This window comes from Gossypium hirsutum, chromosome D02 (genome assembly GCF_007990345.1).
Source record: "Gossypium hirsutum isolate 1008001.06 chromosome D02, Gossypium_hirsutum_v2.1, whole genome shotgun sequence".
NCBI lineage: Eukaryota > Viridiplantae > Streptophyta > Magnoliopsida > Malvales > Malvaceae > Gossypium > Gossypium hirsutum.
This window is the reverse complement of record NC_053438.1, coordinates 37,318,631-37,344,134: the sequence shown is the minus strand read 5'-3', so window position 1 is coordinate 37,344,134 and position 25,504 is coordinate 37,318,631. Positions and strand designations below refer to the sequence as shown.

General features: G+C 34.1%; 1 protein-coding gene across 1 annotated transcript; it reads left to right on the top strand.

The window, feature by feature from the left end:
* Positions 1-2,746: 2,746 nt before the first annotated feature.
* LOC107910596 (protein NO VEIN) lies at positions 2,747-19,983 on the top strand. Its single transcript, XM_016838482.2, has 13 exons — positions 2,747-3,328; positions 4,088-4,422; positions 5,137-5,791; positions 6,802-6,906; positions 8,034-8,193; positions 8,767-10,505; positions 11,386-11,595; positions 12,407-14,659; positions 15,050-15,159; positions 15,940-16,336; positions 16,413-16,730; positions 17,447-17,704; positions 18,287-19,983. Exons 1-13 carry the CDS (start codon positions 2,807-2,809, stop codon positions 19,442-19,444), a joined length of 8,220 nt encoding a protein of 2,739 aa, XP_016693971.2. The 5' UTR covers positions 2,747-2,806; the 3' UTR covers positions 19,445-19,983.
* The last annotated feature ends 5,521 nt before the right edge of the window (positions 19,984-25,504 follow it).

Genomic DNA, 25,504 nt, shown 5'->3' with positions numbered 1-25,504 from the left:
TTTAACGAATTTGCTAACATGGCTGTTAACGGTTGTTGAGTTAGCCAATGGGTGCTAGTGTGGTAATTTGCATCAACATCGATTGCTATCATGGCATTGCCACCCTAGCAAAAAATAAAAAAAAATCAAAATTTTTTGAAAAATAAAAAAAATATTTTGACATTCTAAAAAATTAAAAATTTATAAAAAGTCAAAAATTTATAATAAAAAATAAAATTATTATAAAATATAAATAATTTAAAATTTTAAAAATTATAAAAGGAGTACAGCGATATTTTTAATTTATACTTTAAAAATATTGAATTTAATTGAAGAGAGTTTCATTAGATTGAAAATTTCGAGTTGTAGCCTTTATGAAAGGGATTGAACTTTCATTACTTGAATTTTTTTTTTAAATTTCTTAGTTGTTTTACTTAGTTTGAATTCTTGCGATTTCCATGGTCTTTCACAACTTTTTATTTTTTATTTTTTTAACATTAATTTTAGTATAGGTTCTTATCATATATATACTTTTATACAATGTTTACAGCCTCTGCCAACCCTTAAATAGGAAGATAATGTATTTCAGCGCACTTTAACCCACGTTCTCTTTTATTGACAATAATACCGATGCCAATCGAATTAAAACTTGATTAACATAAGATAACAATTTTAAATTTTTTATTTTGAAACAAATAAATTTATTTTTTTTAGTTTAGACTTAAAACTTAATATATATTTATTAAAAGTAAAAAATTAAGCCGATTGAGTCTTAACTCGATTGGCATAGGCATTGTTGTTAATATAGATGTGAGTTTGAGTGCGCTAAAACGTATTATAATCCTATTTATGAGTTAGGGAGGGGCTATGCCTAGTTTAAGACATTGTGTAAAAAAGAACAAATATGATCAAAACCTATAATAAAACTGTTCAATATATATATCAATGACAATTTGTAAATATCTCGAGACGGGGTGGGATTGATTGACCTCAAACCCAATCCCTACTCGACCTGACTATTTTTCTAATTTCAACCGACATGACTCGTGTTCAACCTGATTTTTTCAAAAAAAAAAAATTCTAACTCTAACGAATCAAAAACTCATCGAATTCAGTTTTTTTGTTTTTTGTTTTGCTATCCTATGGATGATAGTATGTAACTTTTAAAATATTAGAATTTAAATTCGGTCATTATATTGTAATTTTCATTATATGATTATTATTCTAATATCATTACTCCAATCTTCATATAATATTTAATAGATAGATGCAACCTATTAAATACTTCAAAGTATTTGATAATTTTCATTATACCATTTTTATAATTTTTATATGTTTTCTTATAATTTTTAATTACTTTTATTTTTAAGGGAATTTTTAATAATTTTGAAATTTTAAAATAATTTTTACTTTTTTCTAATAATTTCTATAAATTTTCTTAGGCTTATGGTAGAAAAGGGCTTTGAAGAATTAAAAAAAAATCAATTAACCCTTTTAAGTTTTTGCATTCAATTGAGTTCCTAAACTTACAAACTTGATTAAATTGACCTTTTGACTAACTTTGACTGTTAATTTCTAACGGAGTCTTTACGTGACCATTTATGGCTGCTAAGCTAGCCAACATGTACTAACGTGATGGTCCACTTTAGTATCAATGCCACATCAGTAAAAAAAATCAAAATTTTCAAAAAAAAATATTAAATTTCAAGTTCAGAAAGAATCTAGACAAATGATTGTCAGATAAATTTGGATACCCATTTATCCATATTCATTTTGAAATTATAAAAAATCATAAAAATTATAAAAATTCAATATTGATAATATTTATAAAAATAATTATAAAAATGATAAAAATATAAAATTTTATAAAAATCGTATAATGATTTTTTTTATAAATTTTAAAATTTTATAAACGTATATTTTTTTTCTATTTTTATAATTTTTAATTATTTTTATTTTAAGGAAATTTTTTTACAAAATTTGGATTTTTTTATAATTTACTAATTGATCAATATTTTTTAATAGTTTTTTAAAATTTTGGTTTTTGTAATTTTTATAACATCAATGAAAGAGCTGAATTTGTCAATTTTGTAAGTTTAGGGGTTCAATTGGATGTAAAAAGTTAGGAGGGACTTTTTTGATTTTTTGAAATTCTTCGAGTCCCTTTTATACCATTAAGCCATTCTTATGGGTTTTTTTTTTTTAATTTTAGAATGAACATGGACAACCATTTGTTTTTACTTGAATTTTCAAAATATTTTTTTTTTAAATTTTATTTTTTTTGTATTTTTTGTTGATGTGGTACTACCACATCATCAATGGTGTTAATGTGGATCAATTTTATAAGTTTAGGGTTCAATTGAGTGCATAAAATTGAAATGATTGGTTTTTAAATAGAATTTTTGGACTATTCCATATATTTTTATAGTTGAATAGTAAAAAAACAAAGTTACTTTTACCGAATGCTTTTTATCTTACTCGAGTTTGAATATAAAATGTCGATTCCAAATTATATTGTTTTTCATTTAGATATTTAAAGTTTTTTTATTCAAAAGTAGAATTTAAAATGTTAATTTTATCTCAAAAAGTGTATAATGTCTAAGAGCATGTTACCCTATCATGTTTTTATTGAATGATATCCTATTTTGATGAAATTAATAGCTTATGTATGACTTTTTTTTTTGTTTTTTTAAATAGTTTTAATTTAAGTGAATACGAAAATAAAAGAATTCTAAGATAAAAATCCAAATAAATCGTCACAGTATATAATACGCAAAGCTGACAATGCTAATCCCTCCCTAAACCTACATCCTTCTTTCCTTTCAAGATGCGCGGTCGCCATAACGGCCACCGTCCCTTCCGCCCCCCTGGCGGCCATCCTCCATCTCAACCACCATTCGAACCTTCAAATCCAAACTTCGCTCTCCAAGACCCCAACGTTCTCCAATTCCTCCAGGCCCTTATAACTCCAGTCCAACCAAACTTTGCTCTGCAACAAAGCCCTAACAATTTCTTCTTCCAAAACTCTAATGCTTATTCCCTTCCTCAAAACTCTATTATCCCCCAACCACAACCACAACAGGTCAATAACCCCAGCAGCAGCCAAAGTCAGCTCCACAACCATAGAGGCAGCGCCGCCTCTGGCCAAGTCCCGAAGGAAGTCCAGGAAAGAGCAAACCAGGCTGTGAACCAGGCGTGGCGTGAGCTTATTGCTACCGGAAATAGTGTTACGGCATGGAAAGTTTCGGAGGCAGCCTTGGTAGCCCTGCAGGCTGACTCATGGAGCTCGTTAGGATTGGACATGCAGGGGATTCCGTCTCTTCAAAGGCTTATGGCCATTGAAGGAAGGGTAATTACAATACACAGATGATATATCTTTTATATACATACATGCTTAATACATGTATTTTGCAATTTTAGTGGCTATAAGAATGTTGAAATCCTTTGATGGAATAGGGACATTTGGATGCTTTGCTTATTGTTGCTGGTAATGATTTTTATAAGATTAGGGTTCAAATCATACTTCTCAAAGAGATATAGAAAGCATGTTTGAACCAGAAAGCAAAGAATACTTCTGAAGAGTCAAAAGATATGATGCCAATAATCTTTGCAGAATGAAATGCATGTTTTTCTTTGGATTAGAATAGTTATGCCAGAAGGGGTATAGCATTTTAATATTTTGATCCTTTTTTTATTATTTTTAATCAGTTAAAATCTTGCATTTTTACAATTTTCTTTTGTTTAATTACAAGCAAGCAACTGTGGAAACGTAAGTAGCAGACACGCTAAACAAAGCCTTAAGGCTGGTTTTTTTTTTTTTGTATTCTGAGAGTTGAAGACATTCATTAGAAAGTTGGAATTACTGACTTAAATAACTGGTGTTTCTTAGTTTTTCCTTTCAAGGGGACAGGCAGGGCATATTTCGCTATCTACATGGAAAGGAGCTTTTCATGTGTAGTAGACAAATTGAAATTTTCTACTGCCCATTTTTTATCGGTGCAAGATGCCAAATGAAGGCTAAATTATATATTATTTGAAACATAATGGTTATTTTTCTTTCTTTTTTTATTCTTTTTCTAATTTCTTGCTTTCTTCATCTATTTTCTAGGTAAATGCATTTATCCAATGTTTTGCTGGAGTACGAAGAATTACTACATTGTATGAGTTGGAGCTGGCAATATGTGAGAATGAGGGTGTTAGGACATATGAGAAGCTGGAGCTTGGCCCTTTGCTTCGTCATCCACTTATCTTGCGTTATTTTTCAGTTAAAAATTGTACAGAAGTGTTTAAAATAACAAGTGAGGACATAATTGCTCACATCCATGAATTCATTGACGGCCACAAAAATCAAGAAATTCTTATTGATGAATTTCTGGAGTTTGTTGCTGATAAGCAAGCTGCCACAAGCAAGGAAAAGCTTGGTGTGCGTATTCGGAGCTTGGCGTATGTATTCCATATCTCTGTACTTCCTTTAACTAGAAAGAAAGAAGTAGGAAAAGTCTGATGCACTGATAGAAACCAGTGCCTTGAGAACTTCATAGAACAGTTTCGAACAAACATGGCTAATTTTGATTTTGGTATTTGCTTTTAGGGATGTGGCGTTGTTTTCTCAAAAATTAGTTTATAATGCTTATAGATTACAACCTCCAATGTCTTGGTTGTTGCTTCAAAGGCACATTTTAGATAATTATGACCTGATAAAATTTTCATTAATACAGTAATAAAATAATTTATCGTTATCCTTAACAGAAGCGGAGTTGGCTTTTTTTTCTTCATAGCTTACAAATCTATTACACTTTAAGAACTTTCTTCTTAAATTAAAAACCTAATGTTACTTTCATGGTTTGTTTCTTTTTTCTTTCTATATGACATCCTATAATTTGTTTATTGCATGATTAATTTTATGTTACTCTCTGTATGATATCCTTTTGGTGAATTGTTACATGTTTTGTTTCTTTCCAGTTTCTATCTGATATCCTATAATCTTTTTCTAAGGCTTAATTGGGCATTAACATCATTCATTTGAATACATTACCTTATGAAGTCAACTTCTGATAGCCTACCACATCTTATAGTGTCATATTCACTGACCACATCCTAATTTGACAGCAAATCTGATATTATAGTATATTGAAATTGTTACTGTTGTGATCATAGGATGTATACTAGTTTTATCAAGAAGGCTGAGGGAAAGAGAGACTTTGAGGTAAAGAAATGCCAAAAGGGGCTGAAGCTAAGAAAACATTGCAAGGGTCTTAAGCTAAAAGAACGATATATGAACATATCACAGCAAGTTGAGTCATTTATGTCAGTACACAAGGATTTTTGTGGCAAGCATATACGATTTGATTCCTCAAGCACAGAGGAGGAAGATGCCAGTGACAGTGCTCATGAACATGAAAGGAATGACAATGATGAAGGCAGTGACTCAGAGTTGCCATCAGAAGTTATTAGTAGCTCTGATCGGGTTAGTAGTTGTCCTTACCCTTCTGCAGCAGAAGAGTTGATAAGGCTTGGCTTGAAAGATAGAATGCCTAAACCTTCTCCTGCTACTGCTAGCTCAAAGCGCAATGACTGTACAGGGCCATACAAAAGGAAAAGAAAAATTGATAGTCCCAGTCCTTCCATCTCTAGACCACCTAAGCTAAGCAGAAGAGATGGACTCAAGCAAGCTACTATTCCAAATGAAAATGGAAATCAATCCAAAGACCTTAGTAGTTTAGATGAAGCTGATATTTTGCTCTCTAATAACTTGATGAAGACATTCATCACAACCTGGAAGGAGGCATGTAGGGAGCACACAATGGAAGAGGTTAGTTCACTCTTTAAAATAGTTTAGTGGTTTATTTTTGTTTCTCCATCCCAATACAATTAGTTGTCTCTTCCTGAGGAATCTGCAATATTTCAAAAGAATCTGCCTAGACATATGGTGCACTAGGATTGTGAAATCATGGATTGTAGGTTTAGGGACATGGAAGGATTAAAACTTAAACAGTGTCTATTCACTTGAGAGAGGATATTAAAGGAGTGCTAAAAAGTTTGCACCTCAACTTGCACCACTATGTGATGTTAAAGAATGAGCAATGTGATTATTTGAAGAGGGCCCCTAGTCCACTGTATGACCTGTCTATTGTGTTTGCTTGTCTTGTGTCGTAGTAGTCATTTTATCCATGGAACTTTTAATTAGAGATCTCATCTAGTGTTTCCTCTGTTTTGTCTCTTTTCAATTTGATAAGCGTTTTGAACTTGCTGTGTCTATTCTTCTATGTTCATGCTTCTCTGCTGCAAATATTTAAATTGCAAGTTATGGTTGTAATTAGTCATGGCAATTTTCTTGTCTTCTAAATGTAATGTGCTTGTTGGATTCTCTTTTAATGAAACTTTAGATGTTCCTTATTAGTTTTGTCTCTTAAAATTAGAAAAATTACCCATCACTCAAGTTGTATCTCAGAAATCATTAAAAATGAAGTTATACCCCTTGTAGAATATTTACATACGTTGCACTTGCACTTCAATTCAGAGGAGTGCACCATTTTCAGCTTTGTTACTTATTTGCAGTTCCTCACTTCTTTTACTTAACTTTATAATATTAGGATCTCAACTATATATTCAAATACATGAATCCAGGATGAAGAATTTTAATAATTTCAATTTATAATCCTAGGATTTTAACAATTGCACTGAGCTCCAAGCCTTTCCAATTCTCATGAGTACTTGTATAATTCTGAATGTTAACTACATGATATTGGACATTGAATATTTTTCGTTTGTTTTATTCACTCTTTAATATGATGTTCATTTTCAATTCTGATTTATTCATAGGTTCTACAAAGAATGCTTTGCTTTTACAGCTCAACAGCAAAGAAGAGGAAGAAAATGAAGTCAATGCTTTCTTCTTATCCATTTATTGGATTACTAAATGTTGCTGTAAGTCTAATTTGCTTAGCTGATTGCAGTAAGCTGTGCTAATTGCTGCAAAACTAGTAAAAGCTCCTCTCATCCTCACTGTTACTTTTTCTTTTTTGTTTTTTCTTTTTTTTTTTGGGGACTTGAAGAGCATCTGCATATTGCATAATATTTTTTTTCTTACAATCGCATAGTAAATCATACTCCTGTTTTTACCTTGTCCTGGAAAAATCTATTTTCATATGATTGAGGCTTTTACCTAGGTGCCAAGTTTCATCCCTACTTAGTAAAAGCTTCTTCAACCCCTTCAGTTGAGGCACCTTTTATTGAGACACTTAACTTTGATGCCTAGGGTTTATGCCTTAAAAGGTAGTTGGCATAAGAAAGCTCGAAAGGTAAGGTCTTGGTGCAATCACTGGTGACATTAAATCTTTGTGTTTGATATTGCCTAGAAACGATTTAACACAAAATAACCTCACTACCATTAATAAGATTAATTAAAAGGAAGCAGAATTTTCAATTTTTATTGAATGAACAATTTTAAAAACAAGAGTTCATTGTTCTGTGAAAATTTTAAGGTATTAACCAGTTCCAATGAGTATAATTCAAAGTTATTGACTTGTTCACAGTTAAGAGCTACAATAGTTGTCTTGTATAAAATGATTAAAAAGTGGAAATTTGCTTTAAAAAACTAAAATTAGGAGAGAACTGCATTTTGGTTGGCACCACTTTGATGGTAAATTTTCCCTAAATTGATTTTGAAGATTACTTTTCCCCATGATAGAACATCTCCACCCTTTTGTATGGGATCTAAAATTAACTTGCAAGGTAGCAATCTAATCACTCTAGGTGATCTATGCTTACTGCCATTTAGGATTCCCTAGTTACTACCAAACATAGTGATCTAGTCATGGTGATTAGATCACTCTCTATTCTAGATCACCCCATTCCAAGTGCCAACTTGGCTGAATCTCTTCTTTGTGCCTTGCTTCTTAGGTGGTACAACAGTCCTAGCACCTTTGGGGTGCCAGTGACTGCACTGATGCTTCTAGTCCACTTACGAATTCGTATCTGCTAGGTATGCTTATTGTGACAAGTTATTTTGAGATCCAGGATTGTGGTAAAAAAATTTTTTTTCAATATTACAGGTGACATCTATCAAAAAAGGAATGTGGGATAGTATGTATGATACTATTCAAGGAGTCAGAAAATTGGAATTGACTACCACATCTGATAATTGTTCTGAATATGAGAGCATCGATGTTGAACCAAGTGAGAAGGATGCATTGATCCCCACAAGTATAGATTGTAAGTAGTCTTTGCTTTATTGATTTCTATTGCCAAAAGAAAAAGAAAAAGGTTCTAGTATGATTTCATGGTTTTGTTTCTTCATTATTTATTAAATATGGTTAAATACTTACAGGAAATATATTTTTCCCCTTGTTATTTCTACTAAAAGGGAATCCTTTTCATTTGTGGTTTGTATGAATTTGGTTTAACATTTTTTTGTAGCAGCATTTTAATGATTTCTGTTTTTTCTTTTTCTCTAGAAATGGGCCTAATTGATTGTTGGGTTGCATTTGAAAGTAGTAGTTATTTTTTATATTTCAGGGTGTTGGATCATTTTCCAAAAAGCTAATTTAAGTTTCTCCCTCCGTTGAACTTCTCACTTGACCTGCCAAGGCTTAGATTTTTGTGTCTGAGTAGTAATGCAATGATGCAAGAACTATTTGGCAGTTAAAGATTTATCTTTTTTTTACAGCCACCTGTTTTTGTACAAAAATAGTTTGTTGCTTTCATTATTCCCCAGTCCTTTGATTCTTCTCTTCAGAGATATCAGTGCTCATTTGATATAACTGTCTCAGTTTACACTACGTGCAGGTGTGACAGTGGAAGATGTTATCAAGAAAATTAATGCTTATTTTAAGCATAATCAAGAAATTGGTAAATCACTTAAAGAGCAAAAGTTAGTTTTGCTGAGGAAGCTGTTTAACTGTGAGTCTTGGCTGGCTGAGCAATTTTATGTTAAGGACTTTAGGTCCCTTGGTCTTGGAGAGTTCTTCATGTTTCTAGAAAGACATGCTTCATTATTACCTATTGAATTGCATAAACTCTTGGCTGCTGAAATATGTGAAAAGTCTCCTTTAGAGGTTTGCATTCTCCAGCATCTGTTGATTGCTTTCATATCACAGGCTTCATATAATTTACAGGACAATCAAATTATTACCAAGGAGGTTATTAATAAACTGCTCATGAAGCAATGTCCATTGTTCAATTTCAAAGTTAAGGAAAATGGTTCGATGGAAGATTTTCTGGAATTTGTGGAGAAATCCAAGAATGATATAAGTTCCAAATGTGTTATATTTTCAGCGTCATTGTTGGGAATGTGCCATGATGGTCATTCATTGGCCTATGATGAGAACTATTCATCAGAAACTTCTGTCCAGAATCTTAGGAAGGTTAAATCAGCTGCTTCCAAGGATGCAATGGCTGTTTTGCTTAGGGCCCCAATGCTGTCAGATCTATATTCATGGTTACACTGGGATGTTTTATTTGCTCCTTCTCTTGGTTCTCTTATATTGTGGTTGTTTAATGAAGTCCGTGCGAAAGAGTTATTGTGCTTGGTGACAAAAGATGGGAAAGTTGTCCGTATTGATCAATCAGCGACTATTGATTCATTTTTGGAAGCTGCTCTTAAGGGATCTGCCTTTGAAACAGCTTTGATGCTGCTGTCTTTGTGTTCTATAACTGGGGGAATAAAGCACCTCCCCTTAGCCCTCCTTAAACACCATGCACAGATGGCTTTTGAAGTCCTTTTGAAAAACCAAATGGAGAACATTGAAGCAGATGATTACCAGAATTCTATTATGAATGGAAAAGCACCATTTAGGCCAAAATTTCAGGAAGATGTTTCTGTTGGCAATTCGGCTAATGGATTACTCATTAACTTGATCGAAATGAAAAAAGCTGCATCTCATGCTTCAAGGTTTTTCCTTGATTGTCTATGTTATCTACCTTCAGAATTTCATGGTTGTGCAGCTGATATATTACTTCATGGGATGCGGGCTGTAATTAAAAATTGCCCCTCAGCTATTTTGAGTGCATGCAACGAACTGAATCAGCGTGTTATGCTACATGAATTAGGCTTTTCTCTTGGCATAGTGGAGTGGATACAGGATTACCACGTATTTTGTTCCACTGATATGAGTAACTTGTTTCTTTCCTCTGAGGGATTAGGGATGAAAACCAGTATGTCTGAGTTGAAAACAAGGTCAAACTTTTTGCAAAATGCAATAGATAGGCCATCCTATACTGAGAAAGAAATGATAGTGTCTGATCGGACAGACAAGAAAGCTGCAGTTTGTGACACAATTAGTTGTGAAGAAGTTTCTGCTGAGAGAATGGGTTATAAGAACAGAGAACGATCTTCTGAAGTTGATGAACAGACAGATGCGGCCCTGGTTATTGAATCGATCAGGCGAGATGAGTTTGGTCTGGATCCAAGTCTTTCAAGTGTGGAGAGTAGCTTGTTGAAGAAGCAACATGCTCGCTTGGGGAGAGCACTCCATTGTCTTTCTCAGGAGTTGTACTCTCAGGACTCACATTTTCTTCTTGAGCTTGTAAGTTTGTTTTTCATTTGTGCAAAGTAGGACTGCTCAAATAATGTTTAAATGGATTAAGTGTCTGTCCACACAGTTGATTATGGAACTTAAATTTCTATACTAGAAAGAAGGAACAATTCTACTCCATATATGCTTAGAAATATGTTTAGAGGACAAATTTATCTTCAGATATTCCACCTGGTGTATCTGTATTCTTGAACGTCTTTATTATTTTCCATGCTACCTACCAATGAGATTGTTTTCTTCTTGTTTTAGATGGAAAGGATATGTTATTCTTTTCGGCTAACCGTTGTACATTCTCCTGTGATCTTCCTTGCTGTTACTATGGGTCCTCTGTAGCATCATCATGTTGTATTTGTTAGTTGAAATGTTTTCAATACTTACAGTTGAATTTGCAAAATTTGCTTGGATATCGCTCTCCCTCTATGTGTGTGTGTGTGTGCATCTTTTTTTTTTTTTGTACTCCATCTCACAATAGCTGTTGAAAAGGCATAGGAAGCAATATAGCACTTACTGATTAATGTTTTTGTTTTCCTCTCATAATAGAGTAGTTTCTGGTTTTCTTTGCTCTAAGTTAAAATTATTGAAGGGTGTTGTTGGATGCTAGATAATCAGCCTTTCCCTTTTTATGGTGGAAAATACTTTTTGGACATCTGAAAAATAGAAATATGTGTTCTCATTATGGGTAGAGGGAGTATTGAGATTTCCTGACAGCTGCTCTTTAATGGTGAAGTGTTAATTGGATCTAGTTAAGCTTTCTGTTGCTAGAAGTTGGGACTCTTTCTATGAGATAGTGGAAATACTGAATTTTTCTGAACCACTTCTGCTAAATGGTAAAATGTTTAGCTGCATCTAACTAAGTCTCATGTTGCTTCAGGTTCAAAATGCGGATGACAATGTCTACTCTGAAAACGAGGAACCAACTCTAGCTTTTATTGTTCAAGAGCCAGGTATAATTGTTTTAAATAATGAACAAGGCTTTTCTGCTCAGAACATCAGAGCACTTTGTGATGTTGGAAGCTCAACAAAAAAAGGATGTTCTGGCTACATAGGGAAGAAAGGCATTGGTTTCAAATCTGTTTTTCGGGTACAATAACTTATTTTTCAGTGCTATTTCATATTATCTCATTCTCTGATTTGTCCTGTTCAAGTAATGTCAGACGTTACCTCGTTTCAATATCTAGACTAGAAGGCATAAATGTAAGAAGAAAAGTTGGGTGACTACTATAGATAGCAATAGGAGTTAAACAAGACAAATATTGTGGTTCCAGTCATTCTGCTCAAATCAATCTATATAGCGTCTAGCTTCTTTAAATAGGAAAACTTTAATTTTTCAGAATTAAGTTTGTCCGTCTTTGCCTTTCATACCCGGAAGAAGAATGAAATTTCCTTTACAACCCAAATTTCAGTACTCTATTCTTTAGAATCTAAAAATTGGCTATAAATTGTAAGTAGATAGTTACAAACGTCGTGATTTTCTTCTCATTAAGGTAGAACGTACCATTCATTGCTCTGATTAATTACTTTTGGAAGCATGGTAGGAAACCCCATACCATTGCACTTTTAAAAGTAACCCTTCATAATTACATTTCTTAAAGGTAGATTTTCTTTTTTTTGAGTGTTGTTTTCTTCATTAGATGAGTTTACAGTCACCACTTATGGTGAAGATTTTAATTTCCTATGAGTAATAGTTTTATTTTGGACCTGTACTTTCTACAAGAATTCGATTGCATTTTATTTTCCATTAAATCATTCAGTTGTTCATTGTGCCAATCTACAACTGAATTGAAAATATTTTTCCTGAAATGTTTGCTACATAAATCTAAACTGATAGGTACTTACTATTTGTGTTGTTTAAATTGTGGCTTCGATGAGTTATGTTCTCTTGTAATTTGCAGGTTACAGATGCCCCTGAGATTCACTCCAATGGGTTTCATGTAAAGTTTGATATAAGTGATGGTCAGATAGGTTTTGTTTTGCCTACTCTAGTACCTCCTTGTAATGTTGACTCTTTTAAAATGCTGTTGGGTGGAGACACTAGTCAGCTGGTTAATAAGTGTTGGAACACTTGCATTGTACTTCCTTTCAGATCAGTTACATCTAAAGGAAATGATATGAACAATATTGTCTCCATGTTTTCGGATCTCAATCCTTCTTTGTTACTCTTTCTCCACAGGCTCCAGTGTATTGTGTTTCGGAACATGCTCAATGATTCATTTGTTATTATGAGAAAAGAAATTGTGGGAAATGGTATTGTAAAGGTTTCATGTGGGGTGGAAAACATGACATGGTTTTTAGCATCCCAAAAATTGCAGGCTGATTTCATTCATCGTGATGTGCAAATAACAGAAATTTCAATAGCATTTACACTGCTGGAGACTGATTGTGGATGTTACAGACCATTTCTGGACCAACAACCTGTTTTTGCTTTTCTTCCTTTAAGGACATATGGCCTGAAATTTATTCTTCAAGGTGATTTTGTTCTTCCTTCATCTAGAGAAGAAGTTGATGTAGATAGTCCGTGGAACCAGTGGTTATTGTCAGAGTATCCTAGTTTGTTTGTTTCTGCAGAGAGATCATTTTGTTCTCTCCCCTGTTTCCGGGAAAATCCAGGAAAAGCTGTTTCAGTTTACATGAGCTTTGTTCCACTTGTTGGGGAAGTGCATGGATTTTTTTCCTCCCTTCCTCGGATGATCATATCTAAGTTACGAATGTCAAATTGCTTAATTTTGGAAGGAGACAAAAGCAAATGGGTACCATCCTGCAAAGTTCTAAGAGGCTGGACTGAATCAGCTCGTAAGCTTTTTCCTGATTCCTTGCTCCATGATCACCTTGGTCTTGGTTATTTGGACAAGGATATAATTTTGTCTGATGCATTGGCAAGGGCATTAGGTATCCAAGACTATGGTCCTGAAGTTCTGGTCCAAATTATATCTTCTTTGTGTAAAAGAGGAAATGGACTTAAACCAATGGGCCTAGCTTGGATATCCTCTTGGCTGAATGAGTTCTATGCAATCTCATTCCAGTCTTCTGGACAGGCATCAATGAATTGTGAAATAGAAACTGTTCTCGTAGAAACTCTTAGACAAACTCCATTTATTCCTCTTTCAGATGGCACCTTTACCTCTGTTGATGAAGGGACAATTTGGTTACATTCTGATGTTATGAACACTGTGTTTGAAGGTGATCTTGGACTTGAAGCTTTTCCTACATTGTATGCTAAACTTCGGTTTGTCAGTCCTGCCCTTTTTTCTGAAACAGCTGTCAGTATCTCATGCATAGGAAACATTACTAGTGTGCTTCATAATATTGGTGTCCAGCAGCTCTCTGCACATGAAATAATTAAGGTACATATTTTGCCAGATATGTCTGATGAAAGAGTCAAAACTAGTGACAAAAATTTGATGATAGATTACCTCTGCTTTGTGATGATTCACTTACAATCTAGCTGCCCCAGTTGTCGTGTTGAGAGGGATTACATTATCTCAGAGTTGCGAAATAAAGCTTTTATATTAACAAATTATGGCTTCAAAAGACCAGTTGATGTATCAGTACATTTCAGCAAAGAATTCGAGAACCCTGTGAACATAAATAGGTTGATTAATGGTGTGGATCTGAAATGGCATGAGGTTGATAAGACATATCTGAAGCATCCAGCTTCTAGATTGCTCTCTTCTGGATTGAAGAAGTGGAGGGAATTTTTCCTGGAAATTGGTGTCACTGATTTTGTGCAAGTGGTTCAACTTGATAAAAGTTTTGTGGATATGTCTCATACTGTTCTTCAGAGCTTGTCATCAGATTGGGACTTAATTTCTCATGGATCAGTTGTTAAGGATTGGGAGTCTTATGAGCTAGTTCAGTTGTTATCCCTGTTGTCTGGAAGTGGCAATCGTGAAGGCTGTAAGTACTTGTTGGAGGTTCTTGATGAATTTTGGGATGTTCATTTTAGTGAAAAAGCTATTGGTTGCTGCAATTTCAAATCTGGCACTGACATTAAAACCTTCAGATCTTCTTTTTTGTGCAAGATTTGTGAGATCCCATGGGTGGTTTCTAGCATGGATGATAAGCTTCACTATCCTAAAGAGTTGTTCCATGACTGTGATGCAGTGCATGCAATCCTAGGTGCATGTGCTCCATATGCTGTTCCAAAGGTTGGTTTAATATTGATTTGATGTCATGAATTGTTTCAACTAATTGACCTGTTTTCTGATGTATAAAGAGTTACCAGAGTTATCTGCCAAAAAAAGTGAGAAACTTAAGCAGTCACTTAAAAATTTTATTCTACCTTTTTTTGTGAATTGATATTTAATGTGAAAATTTTAATAAAATGAGCCAAGAGAATAAAAGGCAACTGACTGAATTCTTTTTCCTCCCGCTTCTATGAAATAACAATTAAAATGTGATCTCTTCATAAATGTAACCAGTTGACCCAAATTTGAAAAATTTTCAAATTAGTGCTTAGAGTTCTAACAGTTTGAAATTTTACTTAGCTCCAACATAATAATTTTGCTAACGTTGAGTATAATGTTTTGTCTTTTTAGGTGAGGAATGGAAAGTTAGTAAAGGAAATTGGTTTTAGAACTGAAGTTACCATTGATGATGCCCTCAAGATTCTTAAATTATGGAGATCCAACAGCTCTTTCAAGGCCAGGTATTACTGCCATTCTGCTATGTTTTTTAGTCTTTGGCGTGACCGCATATTGTTTGATGAAAAAAGTTTGGCTTGTTCCTATAATTCTAAATTGTCATGGAGCTCCTTAGTTTTTTAAAATTTATATGCAATTTGTGATTGGATGGTGATGTCTCACCCTGCACATCTAACCAGTTGTTACTACAGAGCTGAATGTTATACTACAACTAATGGTTGGGAAGATAGTCTGTCGTCTCTTAATTGTAGCACAAGTGAAAGATATCCATTGGTTTTCTTTTAATTGAAGTACTAAATTTATCAGTACGACACCTAACTTTGGCAATACCTGTAAAGCTTAAAAATGGGGGAGGAAAACCTTGGCTTGTACATCTGCCTTTACACTTGAGTACTTAAATCTTGGGAAAGGATAAAGAAGTTTCTTTTGCGAAAAGTGTGACTTTGTTTCTGGTACTTGGGTGGGAAGCTCTGCAGTTGTTTCTAAGTGAATATTTTGTTGTGTATATTTGTGTTTCTTTCTGGAAAAGAAACTAACTTCATTCTGTTTCTCTTTGGGTTCAGTAATTTGTTGCTGAATGTTGTGATATGATTTATTGTTGTGAAGATTTTATTTATAGATAAAGCACATTTTTCATGATAAGAGGGCTCTACTTTAAGAGAAAAATGTAGGGCTCTGAACATCTGATGTATTTTCATTTACCTTTTGTTGTTCTTTGTCTCCAGCTGTTTGAGTTTTTTATATGCCACCCCTCATTTGAATTAAATGTTCTTATTTGCATGCAGTGTAGCACAAATGTCCAGATTATACACTTTTATTTGGAGTGAAGTACGTAATTCAAGGAAGGAAATTGCTGAGGAGTTCCATGCAGCGTCTTCTATATTTGTTCCATACAAGTTGGCTTCAAGGCCCGATGATGTGGTATCTGGCTTATTCTTGTCTTCTAAAGAAGTGTATTGGCACGATTCAACTGGAGCCATGGACGAAACATATAATCATTCTCAGTCGGGCTCATCTGAGAACCAATGCCCCTTAAACAGAACACTGTCCAATATTTATCCAGGTCTCCGTGATTTTTTTGTTAATGAATGCAAAGTGCCTGAGAAACCTTCTTTCTGTAATTACCTGGATATTTTGCTACAGTTATCAGCAGTTACTTTACCGTCACAAGCTGCTCATGCCGTAAGTGACTAAACTTAACCGAGTTCATATTGTCCCTTATTAGAGCCATGATCATATATATGGTTTTCATTATTAGGTCTTCCAAGTCTTTCTGAAGTGGGCTGATGCACTGAAGTCGGGTTTACTGAGTACTGAAGATATCCATCACATGAAAGAATGTCTTAATAAATCAGAGTATACCGTGCTGCCCACTGTCTTAGATAAGTGGGTTTCCCTGCACCCTTCTTTTGGTTTAGTGTGCTGGTGTGATGATGAGAAACTAAAGAAGAGATTTAAGCATTTGGATAATATTGATTTTCTCTACTTTGGCACTCTCAATGATATTGAGAGAGAGTTACTTCAGACTAAAGTGTCAATTCTAATCCGCACCTTTGGGATTCCTGTTCTTTCAGAGGTAAGACATGTTTGAGTGTGTGCTTGTGTCTGATTGAAATCAAGTAGTTCAATTGAATTTTTTACCATTTAGGTGTCCGGAAACTCAATCATATGGCTTAAGCATTTTTTTTTGTTTCACTTTTATATTTAATAACAAGTCATCTGTTTTTCGTCTTCATATATTTTTCATCCTTGTGATTTAGTTCCTAATATTGTTAGGAACTTTTACCCTTTTGGATACAGTTGTTTATAGGTGTCTGATTGAACCCATGGAAGCTTTGCCATGGTTCAACATTGTTTTCATGGTGATAATGATGATGTTCATTCAATTTGCAGTGCATGCACCATATGCATTGTCGCCATTTTGCTTCTTAAGTTTTTAAAAGTTTTAAACTTACAAATTTCCCCAACTCCTTTTTTAAGTTTTACTGTGATCTATTATGGTTTTTTTGCTTATTTGTCCGTCTTTTCTCTTATCTTCAATGTGTTCTTATTGTGCAGAGGATTATTCTTGGTCACTTATAAACTTTTAGATTGCTAAATTTGCTTCAATAAGCCTACATATGACCATGGATACATGGAGTTAGTTAAAAATATCCTTAATTGGAAATAAAGGGTTAGCTCAGGTTATTACTAGAAAGAAGTCAGTATGTAGCAGTAATCTCACTTGGCTGAAATTGACCTACTGTATGTTTACTAGCCCTGTCTGCTCCTCATGCTTTTTCTGTTACATAGGTTGTTACTCGTGAAGCAATTTACAGCAAACGAGCAGATGGTAGATTCAAAGCTTCCCTTGTGAATTGGGCTCTACCTTTTGCACAACGCTACTTATACAGTGTTCATCTTGATAAATATATTCAACTCAAGCAATCTGGATTCAGCAATATAAGTGATTTACAAATTGTCGTCGTTGATGAGCTGTACTACAGGAATGTTATAAAGAGCTGTGGCATTGTGTCCAAGAAGAAGTTTCAATGCACCTGTCTTCTTCAGGTATGGCCTGGAATTTTTTTTATTAATGTGATCTATACTATAGAGCCTACTGAAATCGAATTCCTTGAATTAATTGAAATTTGTTTGTAGGATAGCTGCACCCTCCATGGTATGTTTTTTTGTTTTATTCTCTTGGACCGTTTCATTTGGTAAATTATCTTATTTTGCAAAATGTATAAGAATAGCATTGACTCTAACTGTAATTCTAAACAGATGACATTAATGTTCTTTTATGAGTTTTATGCATGGTATTCTGTGTTGCTCGGACTACTCATTTCTTTTGAAACACTAGTGTCCAAAATTTCTTCAGGCATGAGTATGGAGATAAGACTCTCCAAGCCAATAAAGGAAAAACTTGGAAAGTTTGACATATCCATGTCAGATGTGTACTCCTTCCCCAGTTATAAAATAGCTTATCGGTACTCTATAGTTCTTTTCTGAAATGTTGTCTCCAGTTATAAAATAAATCTGTAAAATTCCAGTGTCAAACATAGTGGAATTTCTGTATACATTAGGATCAGGATACATATGTTATCTTTATTTTATGTGTTAATTATTAAAACCTTTTATTTTATTTTTCAGGATAATATTTTGTACACCACTCCTGAATCAGATTCTCATGCTGTGTATATGGAGCTTTCTTGTTTGTTATTTGATGGAGCTCCGGATTTGCACTTGGCAAATTTCCTTCACATGGTCACAACTATGGCAATATCTGGTTCTAATGAAGAACAGACTGAGTTTTTCATCTTGAACAGCCAAAGGATGCCAAAACTTCCTAATGAAGAACCTGTTTGGTCCCTTTCTTCTGTGACTTCTGAAGCTGAGAGTAATGAATTTCTTGAAAGTTCTGCCACAACAGAAGAAAAAGAGCAACCCACTTCGAAGTCCAAGAAAATTTCAGGGATCTACTCAAACTGGCCACCTGTGGATTGGAAAACTGCACCTGGTCTCAGTAAGAGACCGGCACCTATTTCACAACCAATTAATGGTTCCAAGCACATTGATTCACACACTAGCAGTGATGGTCCAGTTGCAATAGACACTGATATGTTCATGGAAGACAATACAGAAACAACTTCACCAGTTCCAATTTTGCCAGACTCTGAAAGTTTGGATCATCAGTATGGCAACACTACCAATCCAACTGGTTCTGGTGTGAGAACTGCATTTGGCACAGTTGATTCCGGTGTGAGAATCGCATTTGATCCTGTTGATTTAGGTCTAGTATCGGAAAACCCTCAGGTGGTTTCACTTGAATTTACCAAGAGAAATCAGCTTAATACTGGATTCGTTTCATCTGAATTTAGCCAGAGAGATCAGCTTCTTACTGGCACACCCAATACAGCTCAAGCTTTGCTAACTGGGAAACTGGGTGAGCTTGCAGCTTTCAAATACTTTACCGGCACCTCGGGTAAAAAAGTGAAGTGGGTGAATAAAGATAATGAAACTGGATTACCCTATGATCTCGTGGTAGAAGATGAGAGAGGCAATATCGAATACGTTGAAGTTAAAGCCACCAAATCTGCAAGGAAAGACTGGTTCAATATATCAACAAGAGAATGGCAATTTGCTGCTGAAAAAGGTGATTCTTTCAGCATTGCACATGTATTCTTATTAAGCGAGAAGGATGCTAAGATTGCAGTATATACGAATCCTATTAAACTTTGCCAGCTTGGCAAGCTGCAACTGGTGGTTTTGATGCCAAGGCAGCGGAAGGATTCAACAATCGTATCATAACTGGCACCATTTTTATGCGATTATGTGGATTAAATTAACAATATGATCTGAAATTACCTGCTGGAACGACCCTTGGTTGGCTACTTTCGATGCTGGAGAACCTGTTGCTTTAATGCTGGAATCACTGTATTATCAGCTAGTATTCAGCTGGATCGGGAGACAAACTCAAGACCCCTGCTATGAAATAATCCGGCCAAGCTGAGTTGTTACACCAAGGTACATTTTTGTTTGCTGAGTAGGATTTTTCAAGAGAATATGGTATCTGAAGTTTATAAATACACCATTTCCAGAATCTGTAACATGATAATTTATACGATAGTTTCATGTACTTTCTAAGGTTGTACCATAAAAAAAATTTAAGTGGTGTATACGTGAGCTTTACATTCATGGAATAGAAATTCTTTTATTGTAAACCTATTCTCTCATATAGTTTCCTATAAGATGTATATAGACTTTAACCTTAAACTCGGATGTGAGTGTGAGATAAGATATCTGTTTATCTCGAATATATTTAATTTTCTTAAAAGCCTTTTCATGTATTTGGAGTCTTTAAAGCGTTACGTTCTTGGATCTTGAATATAAGTACTTTAGATGCTCTGGCACTATATTTGTCTTAAGGTAGTGAACACCGGATTGATGGATGCATATTTTTTGATGTTTTTTGTTCTTGTCTTGATATTGGTTAGTATCGGTACTTGTGTGTTAAGTGCATCATTTTCTGTTGTGCCAAAAAAACGTTTTCGAACAAGGTTTTATACAACATACAATCCAGTCAATTAAATTTAACGTTTTAAAAAGTATAATCCAATCAAATAAATTTGACATACTAAAAATTAATCCTTAAAAGGATACAAACCAGTCAAATATATTTTATTTGCTTAAAAAGTAATCCCTCAAGGGATATAATTTAGTTATGTAACCCCCGAAATTGGGGTTAGAATTGTGGGGTTAGAAAGCTTAGTTGGTTGGGGTCTATGGTTCGGTTGGATTGTTAAGTTTATTTTTGCGCTTTAGGAGGAAAATAAGTCTGTTGCTCAGTGGCTAGCTCTTTGGTAACTTACATTTAGGGTCTGTTTGATTGACGAAATTGATTTTCCGGAAAATCATTTCCAACTTTTCCAGCGTTTGATTGGTGGAAAACATTTTCCATTTGGAAAATGAACTCCAAAACAAGGGAAAATGGGTTACATTTTAGGGAAAATGTCTTACCCTTTCAATTTCCGTAAGACATTTTCCGTGCTCTCCTCTCTATCGCGTCCTTCATTCCTTCATTCATTTTCGGTAGAAAACTGCTGTTTATAAATTTTCCAGTAACTTGTTTTTTTAACACAATTACAAATAATTTATTTGATATTAGTTTTTTTTCAATTTATAATGATTAATATTGTAGCTTAATAATTGAGTATTATTATAAATAAATCATTGCAATATATGTAAAAATAATTTAAAATATAAAAATTTATTAATATATATTAATATATGTAAAAATAACTTTTTCGAAAAATATTTTCAAAAAATCTGCCAAGCAGCAGAAAATATTTTACACAGATTCAATCAAACACCAGAAAATATTTTCCAGTAAATCATTTTACAAAAAAGCAAAACATTTTCCAGAAAGCATTTTACGGAAAATATTTTACTGGCAATCAAACAGACCCTTTTAGTCTCGGATTGGAGTCCACGTGTATGCAATATGGGAATTGCTTTTTTTTAGAAATTAATTTTGAACGGTTTTGATAAAATCTAATATTGTTATATTATTTTGAAAAATAATTTTATAATAATAATAAGTAAAACCTGATTTGTCTTAAATGATTAATAATAAAAAACTATTGGAGTTTGTAATTTTAATTAAAAGAAAAAAAGGATTCAGGTTATTCTATTTTTCCTCTCTTCTCTCGCATGTTGGCTTCTTTTTCTTCCTCTTTCAGTTTCATCTTTTTTGTTCTTTTTGACTATTGTGCTTCTTTTTATATCTGTTTGATTATGCATTAAAGCTCTGGTTTCAGTCATTCAATAGAGGAATTGCGTGATTAGTTTGTTTAAATGTTGAAAAGTGTAAGTGCCTTTGAATTTTAATTTGGTTTTCTAGATTCTTTGTTATTGTTGATTAAGGTTTTAAAATTGTTTTTTTGATCTTATAATTGAGTTTCAGTTTAGTTCAAACAGTGGTAAGTGATCGTTCTTTGGTTCTTGTGAACGTAATAAGATGTGATTTCCTAAACATTTGTATTTGGAGTGATTTTTCTGTATATTTTTGTGGTTGTGCCATTTACTTATGTTTCAAACTCACACTGAGCTCGTGTAGCTCATCCCTTTATTTTTTCCCTTTCAGGTAATTCGCGAGTTTAAGCTTCGGACTCAACACACCAGAGGTATCGGAAAGTTTTTGGTGTTGGTTCGGTTTACATAAGATTTCGTTAAGTTTAGTATGACTTATTTACAAATTATTTTTAAAGCGATTATAATAACTGTAGTATGGGTTTGAGTTTGGATTTTTCGTTAAATTATGTGTTTTCAGTTTTGAACAATATTTTGGAAGTTACGTTCGCGGTTTTTAACTAAGCTCTTTGTTACTGTTCCAAAGTTCATACGCTTTTGAGAAATGACCTATGGGCTTCTATTAAAAAGTACACAACATATTTTTCACTATAACACTAGTTTGAAATTTTGGGTTATGATTAGCAAAATCTGACGCATTTTGGAATTGTTCAAGGAATACTAATTTGATTTATTTTTGACTTGTTTTTAATGCCAATTAAACACTAATTGCAAAGCGTAGGTTTAGTTTTTACTAAATTTTGTTAAACATACAAAGAGATTGACTTTTTTAAGAGAAATTTGGAATTCAATAATGTGACCTCCGAAATTCGGTCAAAACTTTTGGGCCAGGTTCTCGGGTGTTACATTTAATGATATCAGAGTCAGGTTTGCAAAAACTCGGCCGGTATTTTTATATGTTCACATGCGTGTGTATTAAAAATATTTTTGACAAAACATACCACAGTGTATAGAAAATGTTTTGTGTTTTGAAAATGTTTGTAAAAATAAAATGTCTGAGACCCCGATGCCAGTCCATGTGAAATTTTGAGATTGTAAGATTATTTCTGTAAGATTCGAACTGTAGTGTTTAGATTTTTATTTTTGTGTTCAGGTTTGGTATTGTAGATCTCTTAAGATTAGTTACGAGGTTCGATATGGATTCTTGTGACAAGCTAAGTTGTGAGGATCAACCTGGTGTGACTCTTGAGGAGTCATCTAGTTCTCTGGGACATGTGTCACTCAAGAGTTGAAGACCGCTGTGGTTACGCCAGCTACGGGTGGTGGTAATCCGGAGGTAGGTATTGAGGCATTGATTCGGTTAGTAAGAGAAGTTTTAGAGAGTTTTCGAGGCTAATTTAGAGAGAACCAGGGTAATGGTTCAAGGTAGGTGTGTGGAGTATGGGAAGAAAAGGGATCGTAGTCCTTAAGTTCGGAGCCTCAATCTACGAAGCGTGTGAGATCTCAACTGAATGTTAGCAAATGTAATGTCGAAGGTTTTGCTAGTGGCATGGATGTTTCGGTTTGTAGGCATTGTAAGAAGTGTCATCCGGGTGAATGTCGAAAAAAGTCAAGAGCATGTTTCAGATGCGGGTCCACGGAGCATTAAATTAGGGAGTGCTCTTGACGACAGTGAGTCAAGTATGGTTGTGGGATATCTCGGCTTATGTGTAGTGTTGTTTGTGTATGAGTTGACTTTCTGATTGTTGGATAATATGTTGTGTGTGTGATAGTAAGTGAATTGATTTGGTTTAGTGGTTAAGTGTTAAAGTGGTGTGTGTGATTTTAAGGTTAAGTATGGTATGGTAGCGCGTTGGGAGTAGAGTGCACAATGGAAGCGTAGTGGTGAGTCTTGTGCTTAGGCGATAGTACGGTTAGTAGGAAATTTCGGGGACAAAATTTCTTTAGGTAGGGGTGAGTTGTAACGCCCCAAAATCAGGGTTAAAATTGTTCAGGTTAGTTGGTTGGGGTTTGTGGTTCAGTTGGATTGTTAAGTTTGTCTTTGAGCTTTAGGAGAAAAATGAGTTTGTTGTTTGGTAGCTTACATTTGGTCTCGGGTTCGAGTCCACCTGTATGCAATGTGGGAATTATTTTTTTTTTTGAATTTTTGGTTTTAATTCTTTAAAATTTTTGTAATTAAATTTGAAGGGTTTTGATAAAATATGATATTGTTATATTATTTTGAAATATATTTTTATAATAATAAGTAAAATCTGACTGGTTTTAAATGATTAATAAAAAAAACTATTGGAGTTTTTAATTTTAATTAAAAAAAAGAAAGGAAAGGAATCCCCAAAATTTTCTGTTCATGTTATTTTATTTTTCCTCTTATTCTCTCGCACATTGGCTTCTTTTTCTTCCTCTTTCAGTTCTATCTTTTTTGTTCTTTTTGGCTATTGTGCTTCTTTTTGTATCTATTTGGTCGTGCATTAAAGCTTTTGTTTCGGTCATTCAATAGAGGAATTGCGTGATTAGTTTGTTTAAGTGCTAAAACATGTAAGTGCCTTTGAATTTTAATTTGGTTTTCTAGATTCTTTATTATTGTTAATTAAGGTTTTAAAATAGTTTGTGTGATCTTGTAATTGAGTTTCAGTTTGGTTCAACAGTGGGAAGTGATTGTTTATTGGTGTTTGTGAACGTAATAAGGTGTGATTTCCTAAACATTTGTATTTGGAGTTATTTTTTCGTGTATTTTGTGGTTGTGCATCAGGTTTAGGGGTAGTTTTGAGGCACGCAGGCGTGTGCCACGCACGAGCGGTTCACATGGTCGTGCACCATTTGGAAATTAGGTGTTTTTTGTGACACACGGTCTAAGGTGGGTCACACGGCTGTGTGACCCCTGTTGGGAAAACTTTGTCGATTACATATGGGTGTGTCGTTTAGTCACACGGTCGTGTATCTCAGCCACATGGGCATGTGAATTAGCCACACAGCCGTGTCTTCTCTACTTAAAAAATTATGCTAATTTTGGTTACAAATGCATAGTGAGTTACACGGGAAACTTACATGGTCGTGCAACTCAATCACACAAGCATGTGTCGTAGCCACACGATCGTGTGCCTTTTCCACACGACTGTGTTGACCCTCACACGGGCTGGACCCTCCCATACGACCTGGTCACACGGTCGTGTGACCTTATTTTTTTACTATTTCTGTATTTTTTTTCCTTTTTACAAATCGATACGATTTAGACCCTGAATGATCCTATGTTAGTTTAAGTTCTATAGGAGTGTGTGAGATCTTGATTTTGTTGAAACTAATTATGAAATGTTATTTATATGTGTAATGTTGTATTTGCGAGCACGTATTTGATATTGGGCTTTTAATTATGTTATTTATATAAGTTTGGATGCAATAAATGTGTTTTGCTGCGTTTAGTTGAATGTAGGCATGTGAATTCTGGTTTTGTTACTTTGGTTATGAGGAAGTTCGTTTCTATATGTCTGTTTGTATATTATGTACATATTTTCGCATTTGCATAAAACTAGGGTTTTGGTTGTGAAGAGAAAGAAGTCGGTTCTAAGCAGTCAAACTGCAAAATTATTTTGAAAGTGGTACATCCGCAATGCATATATATATGTCAACTAAGTGACTGAAACCCGCTACCTTGGTGTGTAGGGTGGACGAGCCTATAATAGCCCTTTGTGGTGTGTAGGGTGCCCTACTATAGCCCAATTGTGGTGTGCAGGGTGGTCGGAGTGGTGTTTTGGTTGGTTGGGTGGGTTTTTGATCTTTGCATTCATTACACATCTAAAAATATGATTGACAAAGTTAATGCTGAATAATATGTTTGCGTACCATTTTTTAGTAGAAATAAAATTCGTAAATGGAATACTAATTTGAGAATTTCGTATGTTTTTGGTATAGGTATGTTTCTTAAATATTTTTTGTGTTGTTCTGTTTCTGCCATTTACTTATGTTTCAAACTCACACTGAGCTCGTATAGCTCATCCCTTTATTTTTTCCCTTTCAAGTAATTCATGAGTTTAAGCTTCGGACTCGGCACATCAGAGGTATCAG

Excerpts from the sequence above, each read along its gene's own strand:
- LOC107910596 (XM_016838482.2), top strand. The coding sequence starts at position 2,807 with ATGCGCGGTCGCCATAACGGCCACCGTCCCTTCCGCCCCCCTGGCGGC. Across the intron at positions 8,194-8,766 it reads GATCCCCACAAGTATAGATT|GTGTGACAGTGGAAGATGTT; the intron begins GTAAGTAGTCTT and ends CACTACGTGCAG. Across the intron at positions 16,731-17,446 it reads GGATTCCTGTTCTTTCAGAG|GTTGTTACTCGTGAAGCAAT; the intron begins GTAAGACATGTT and ends TCTGTTACATAG.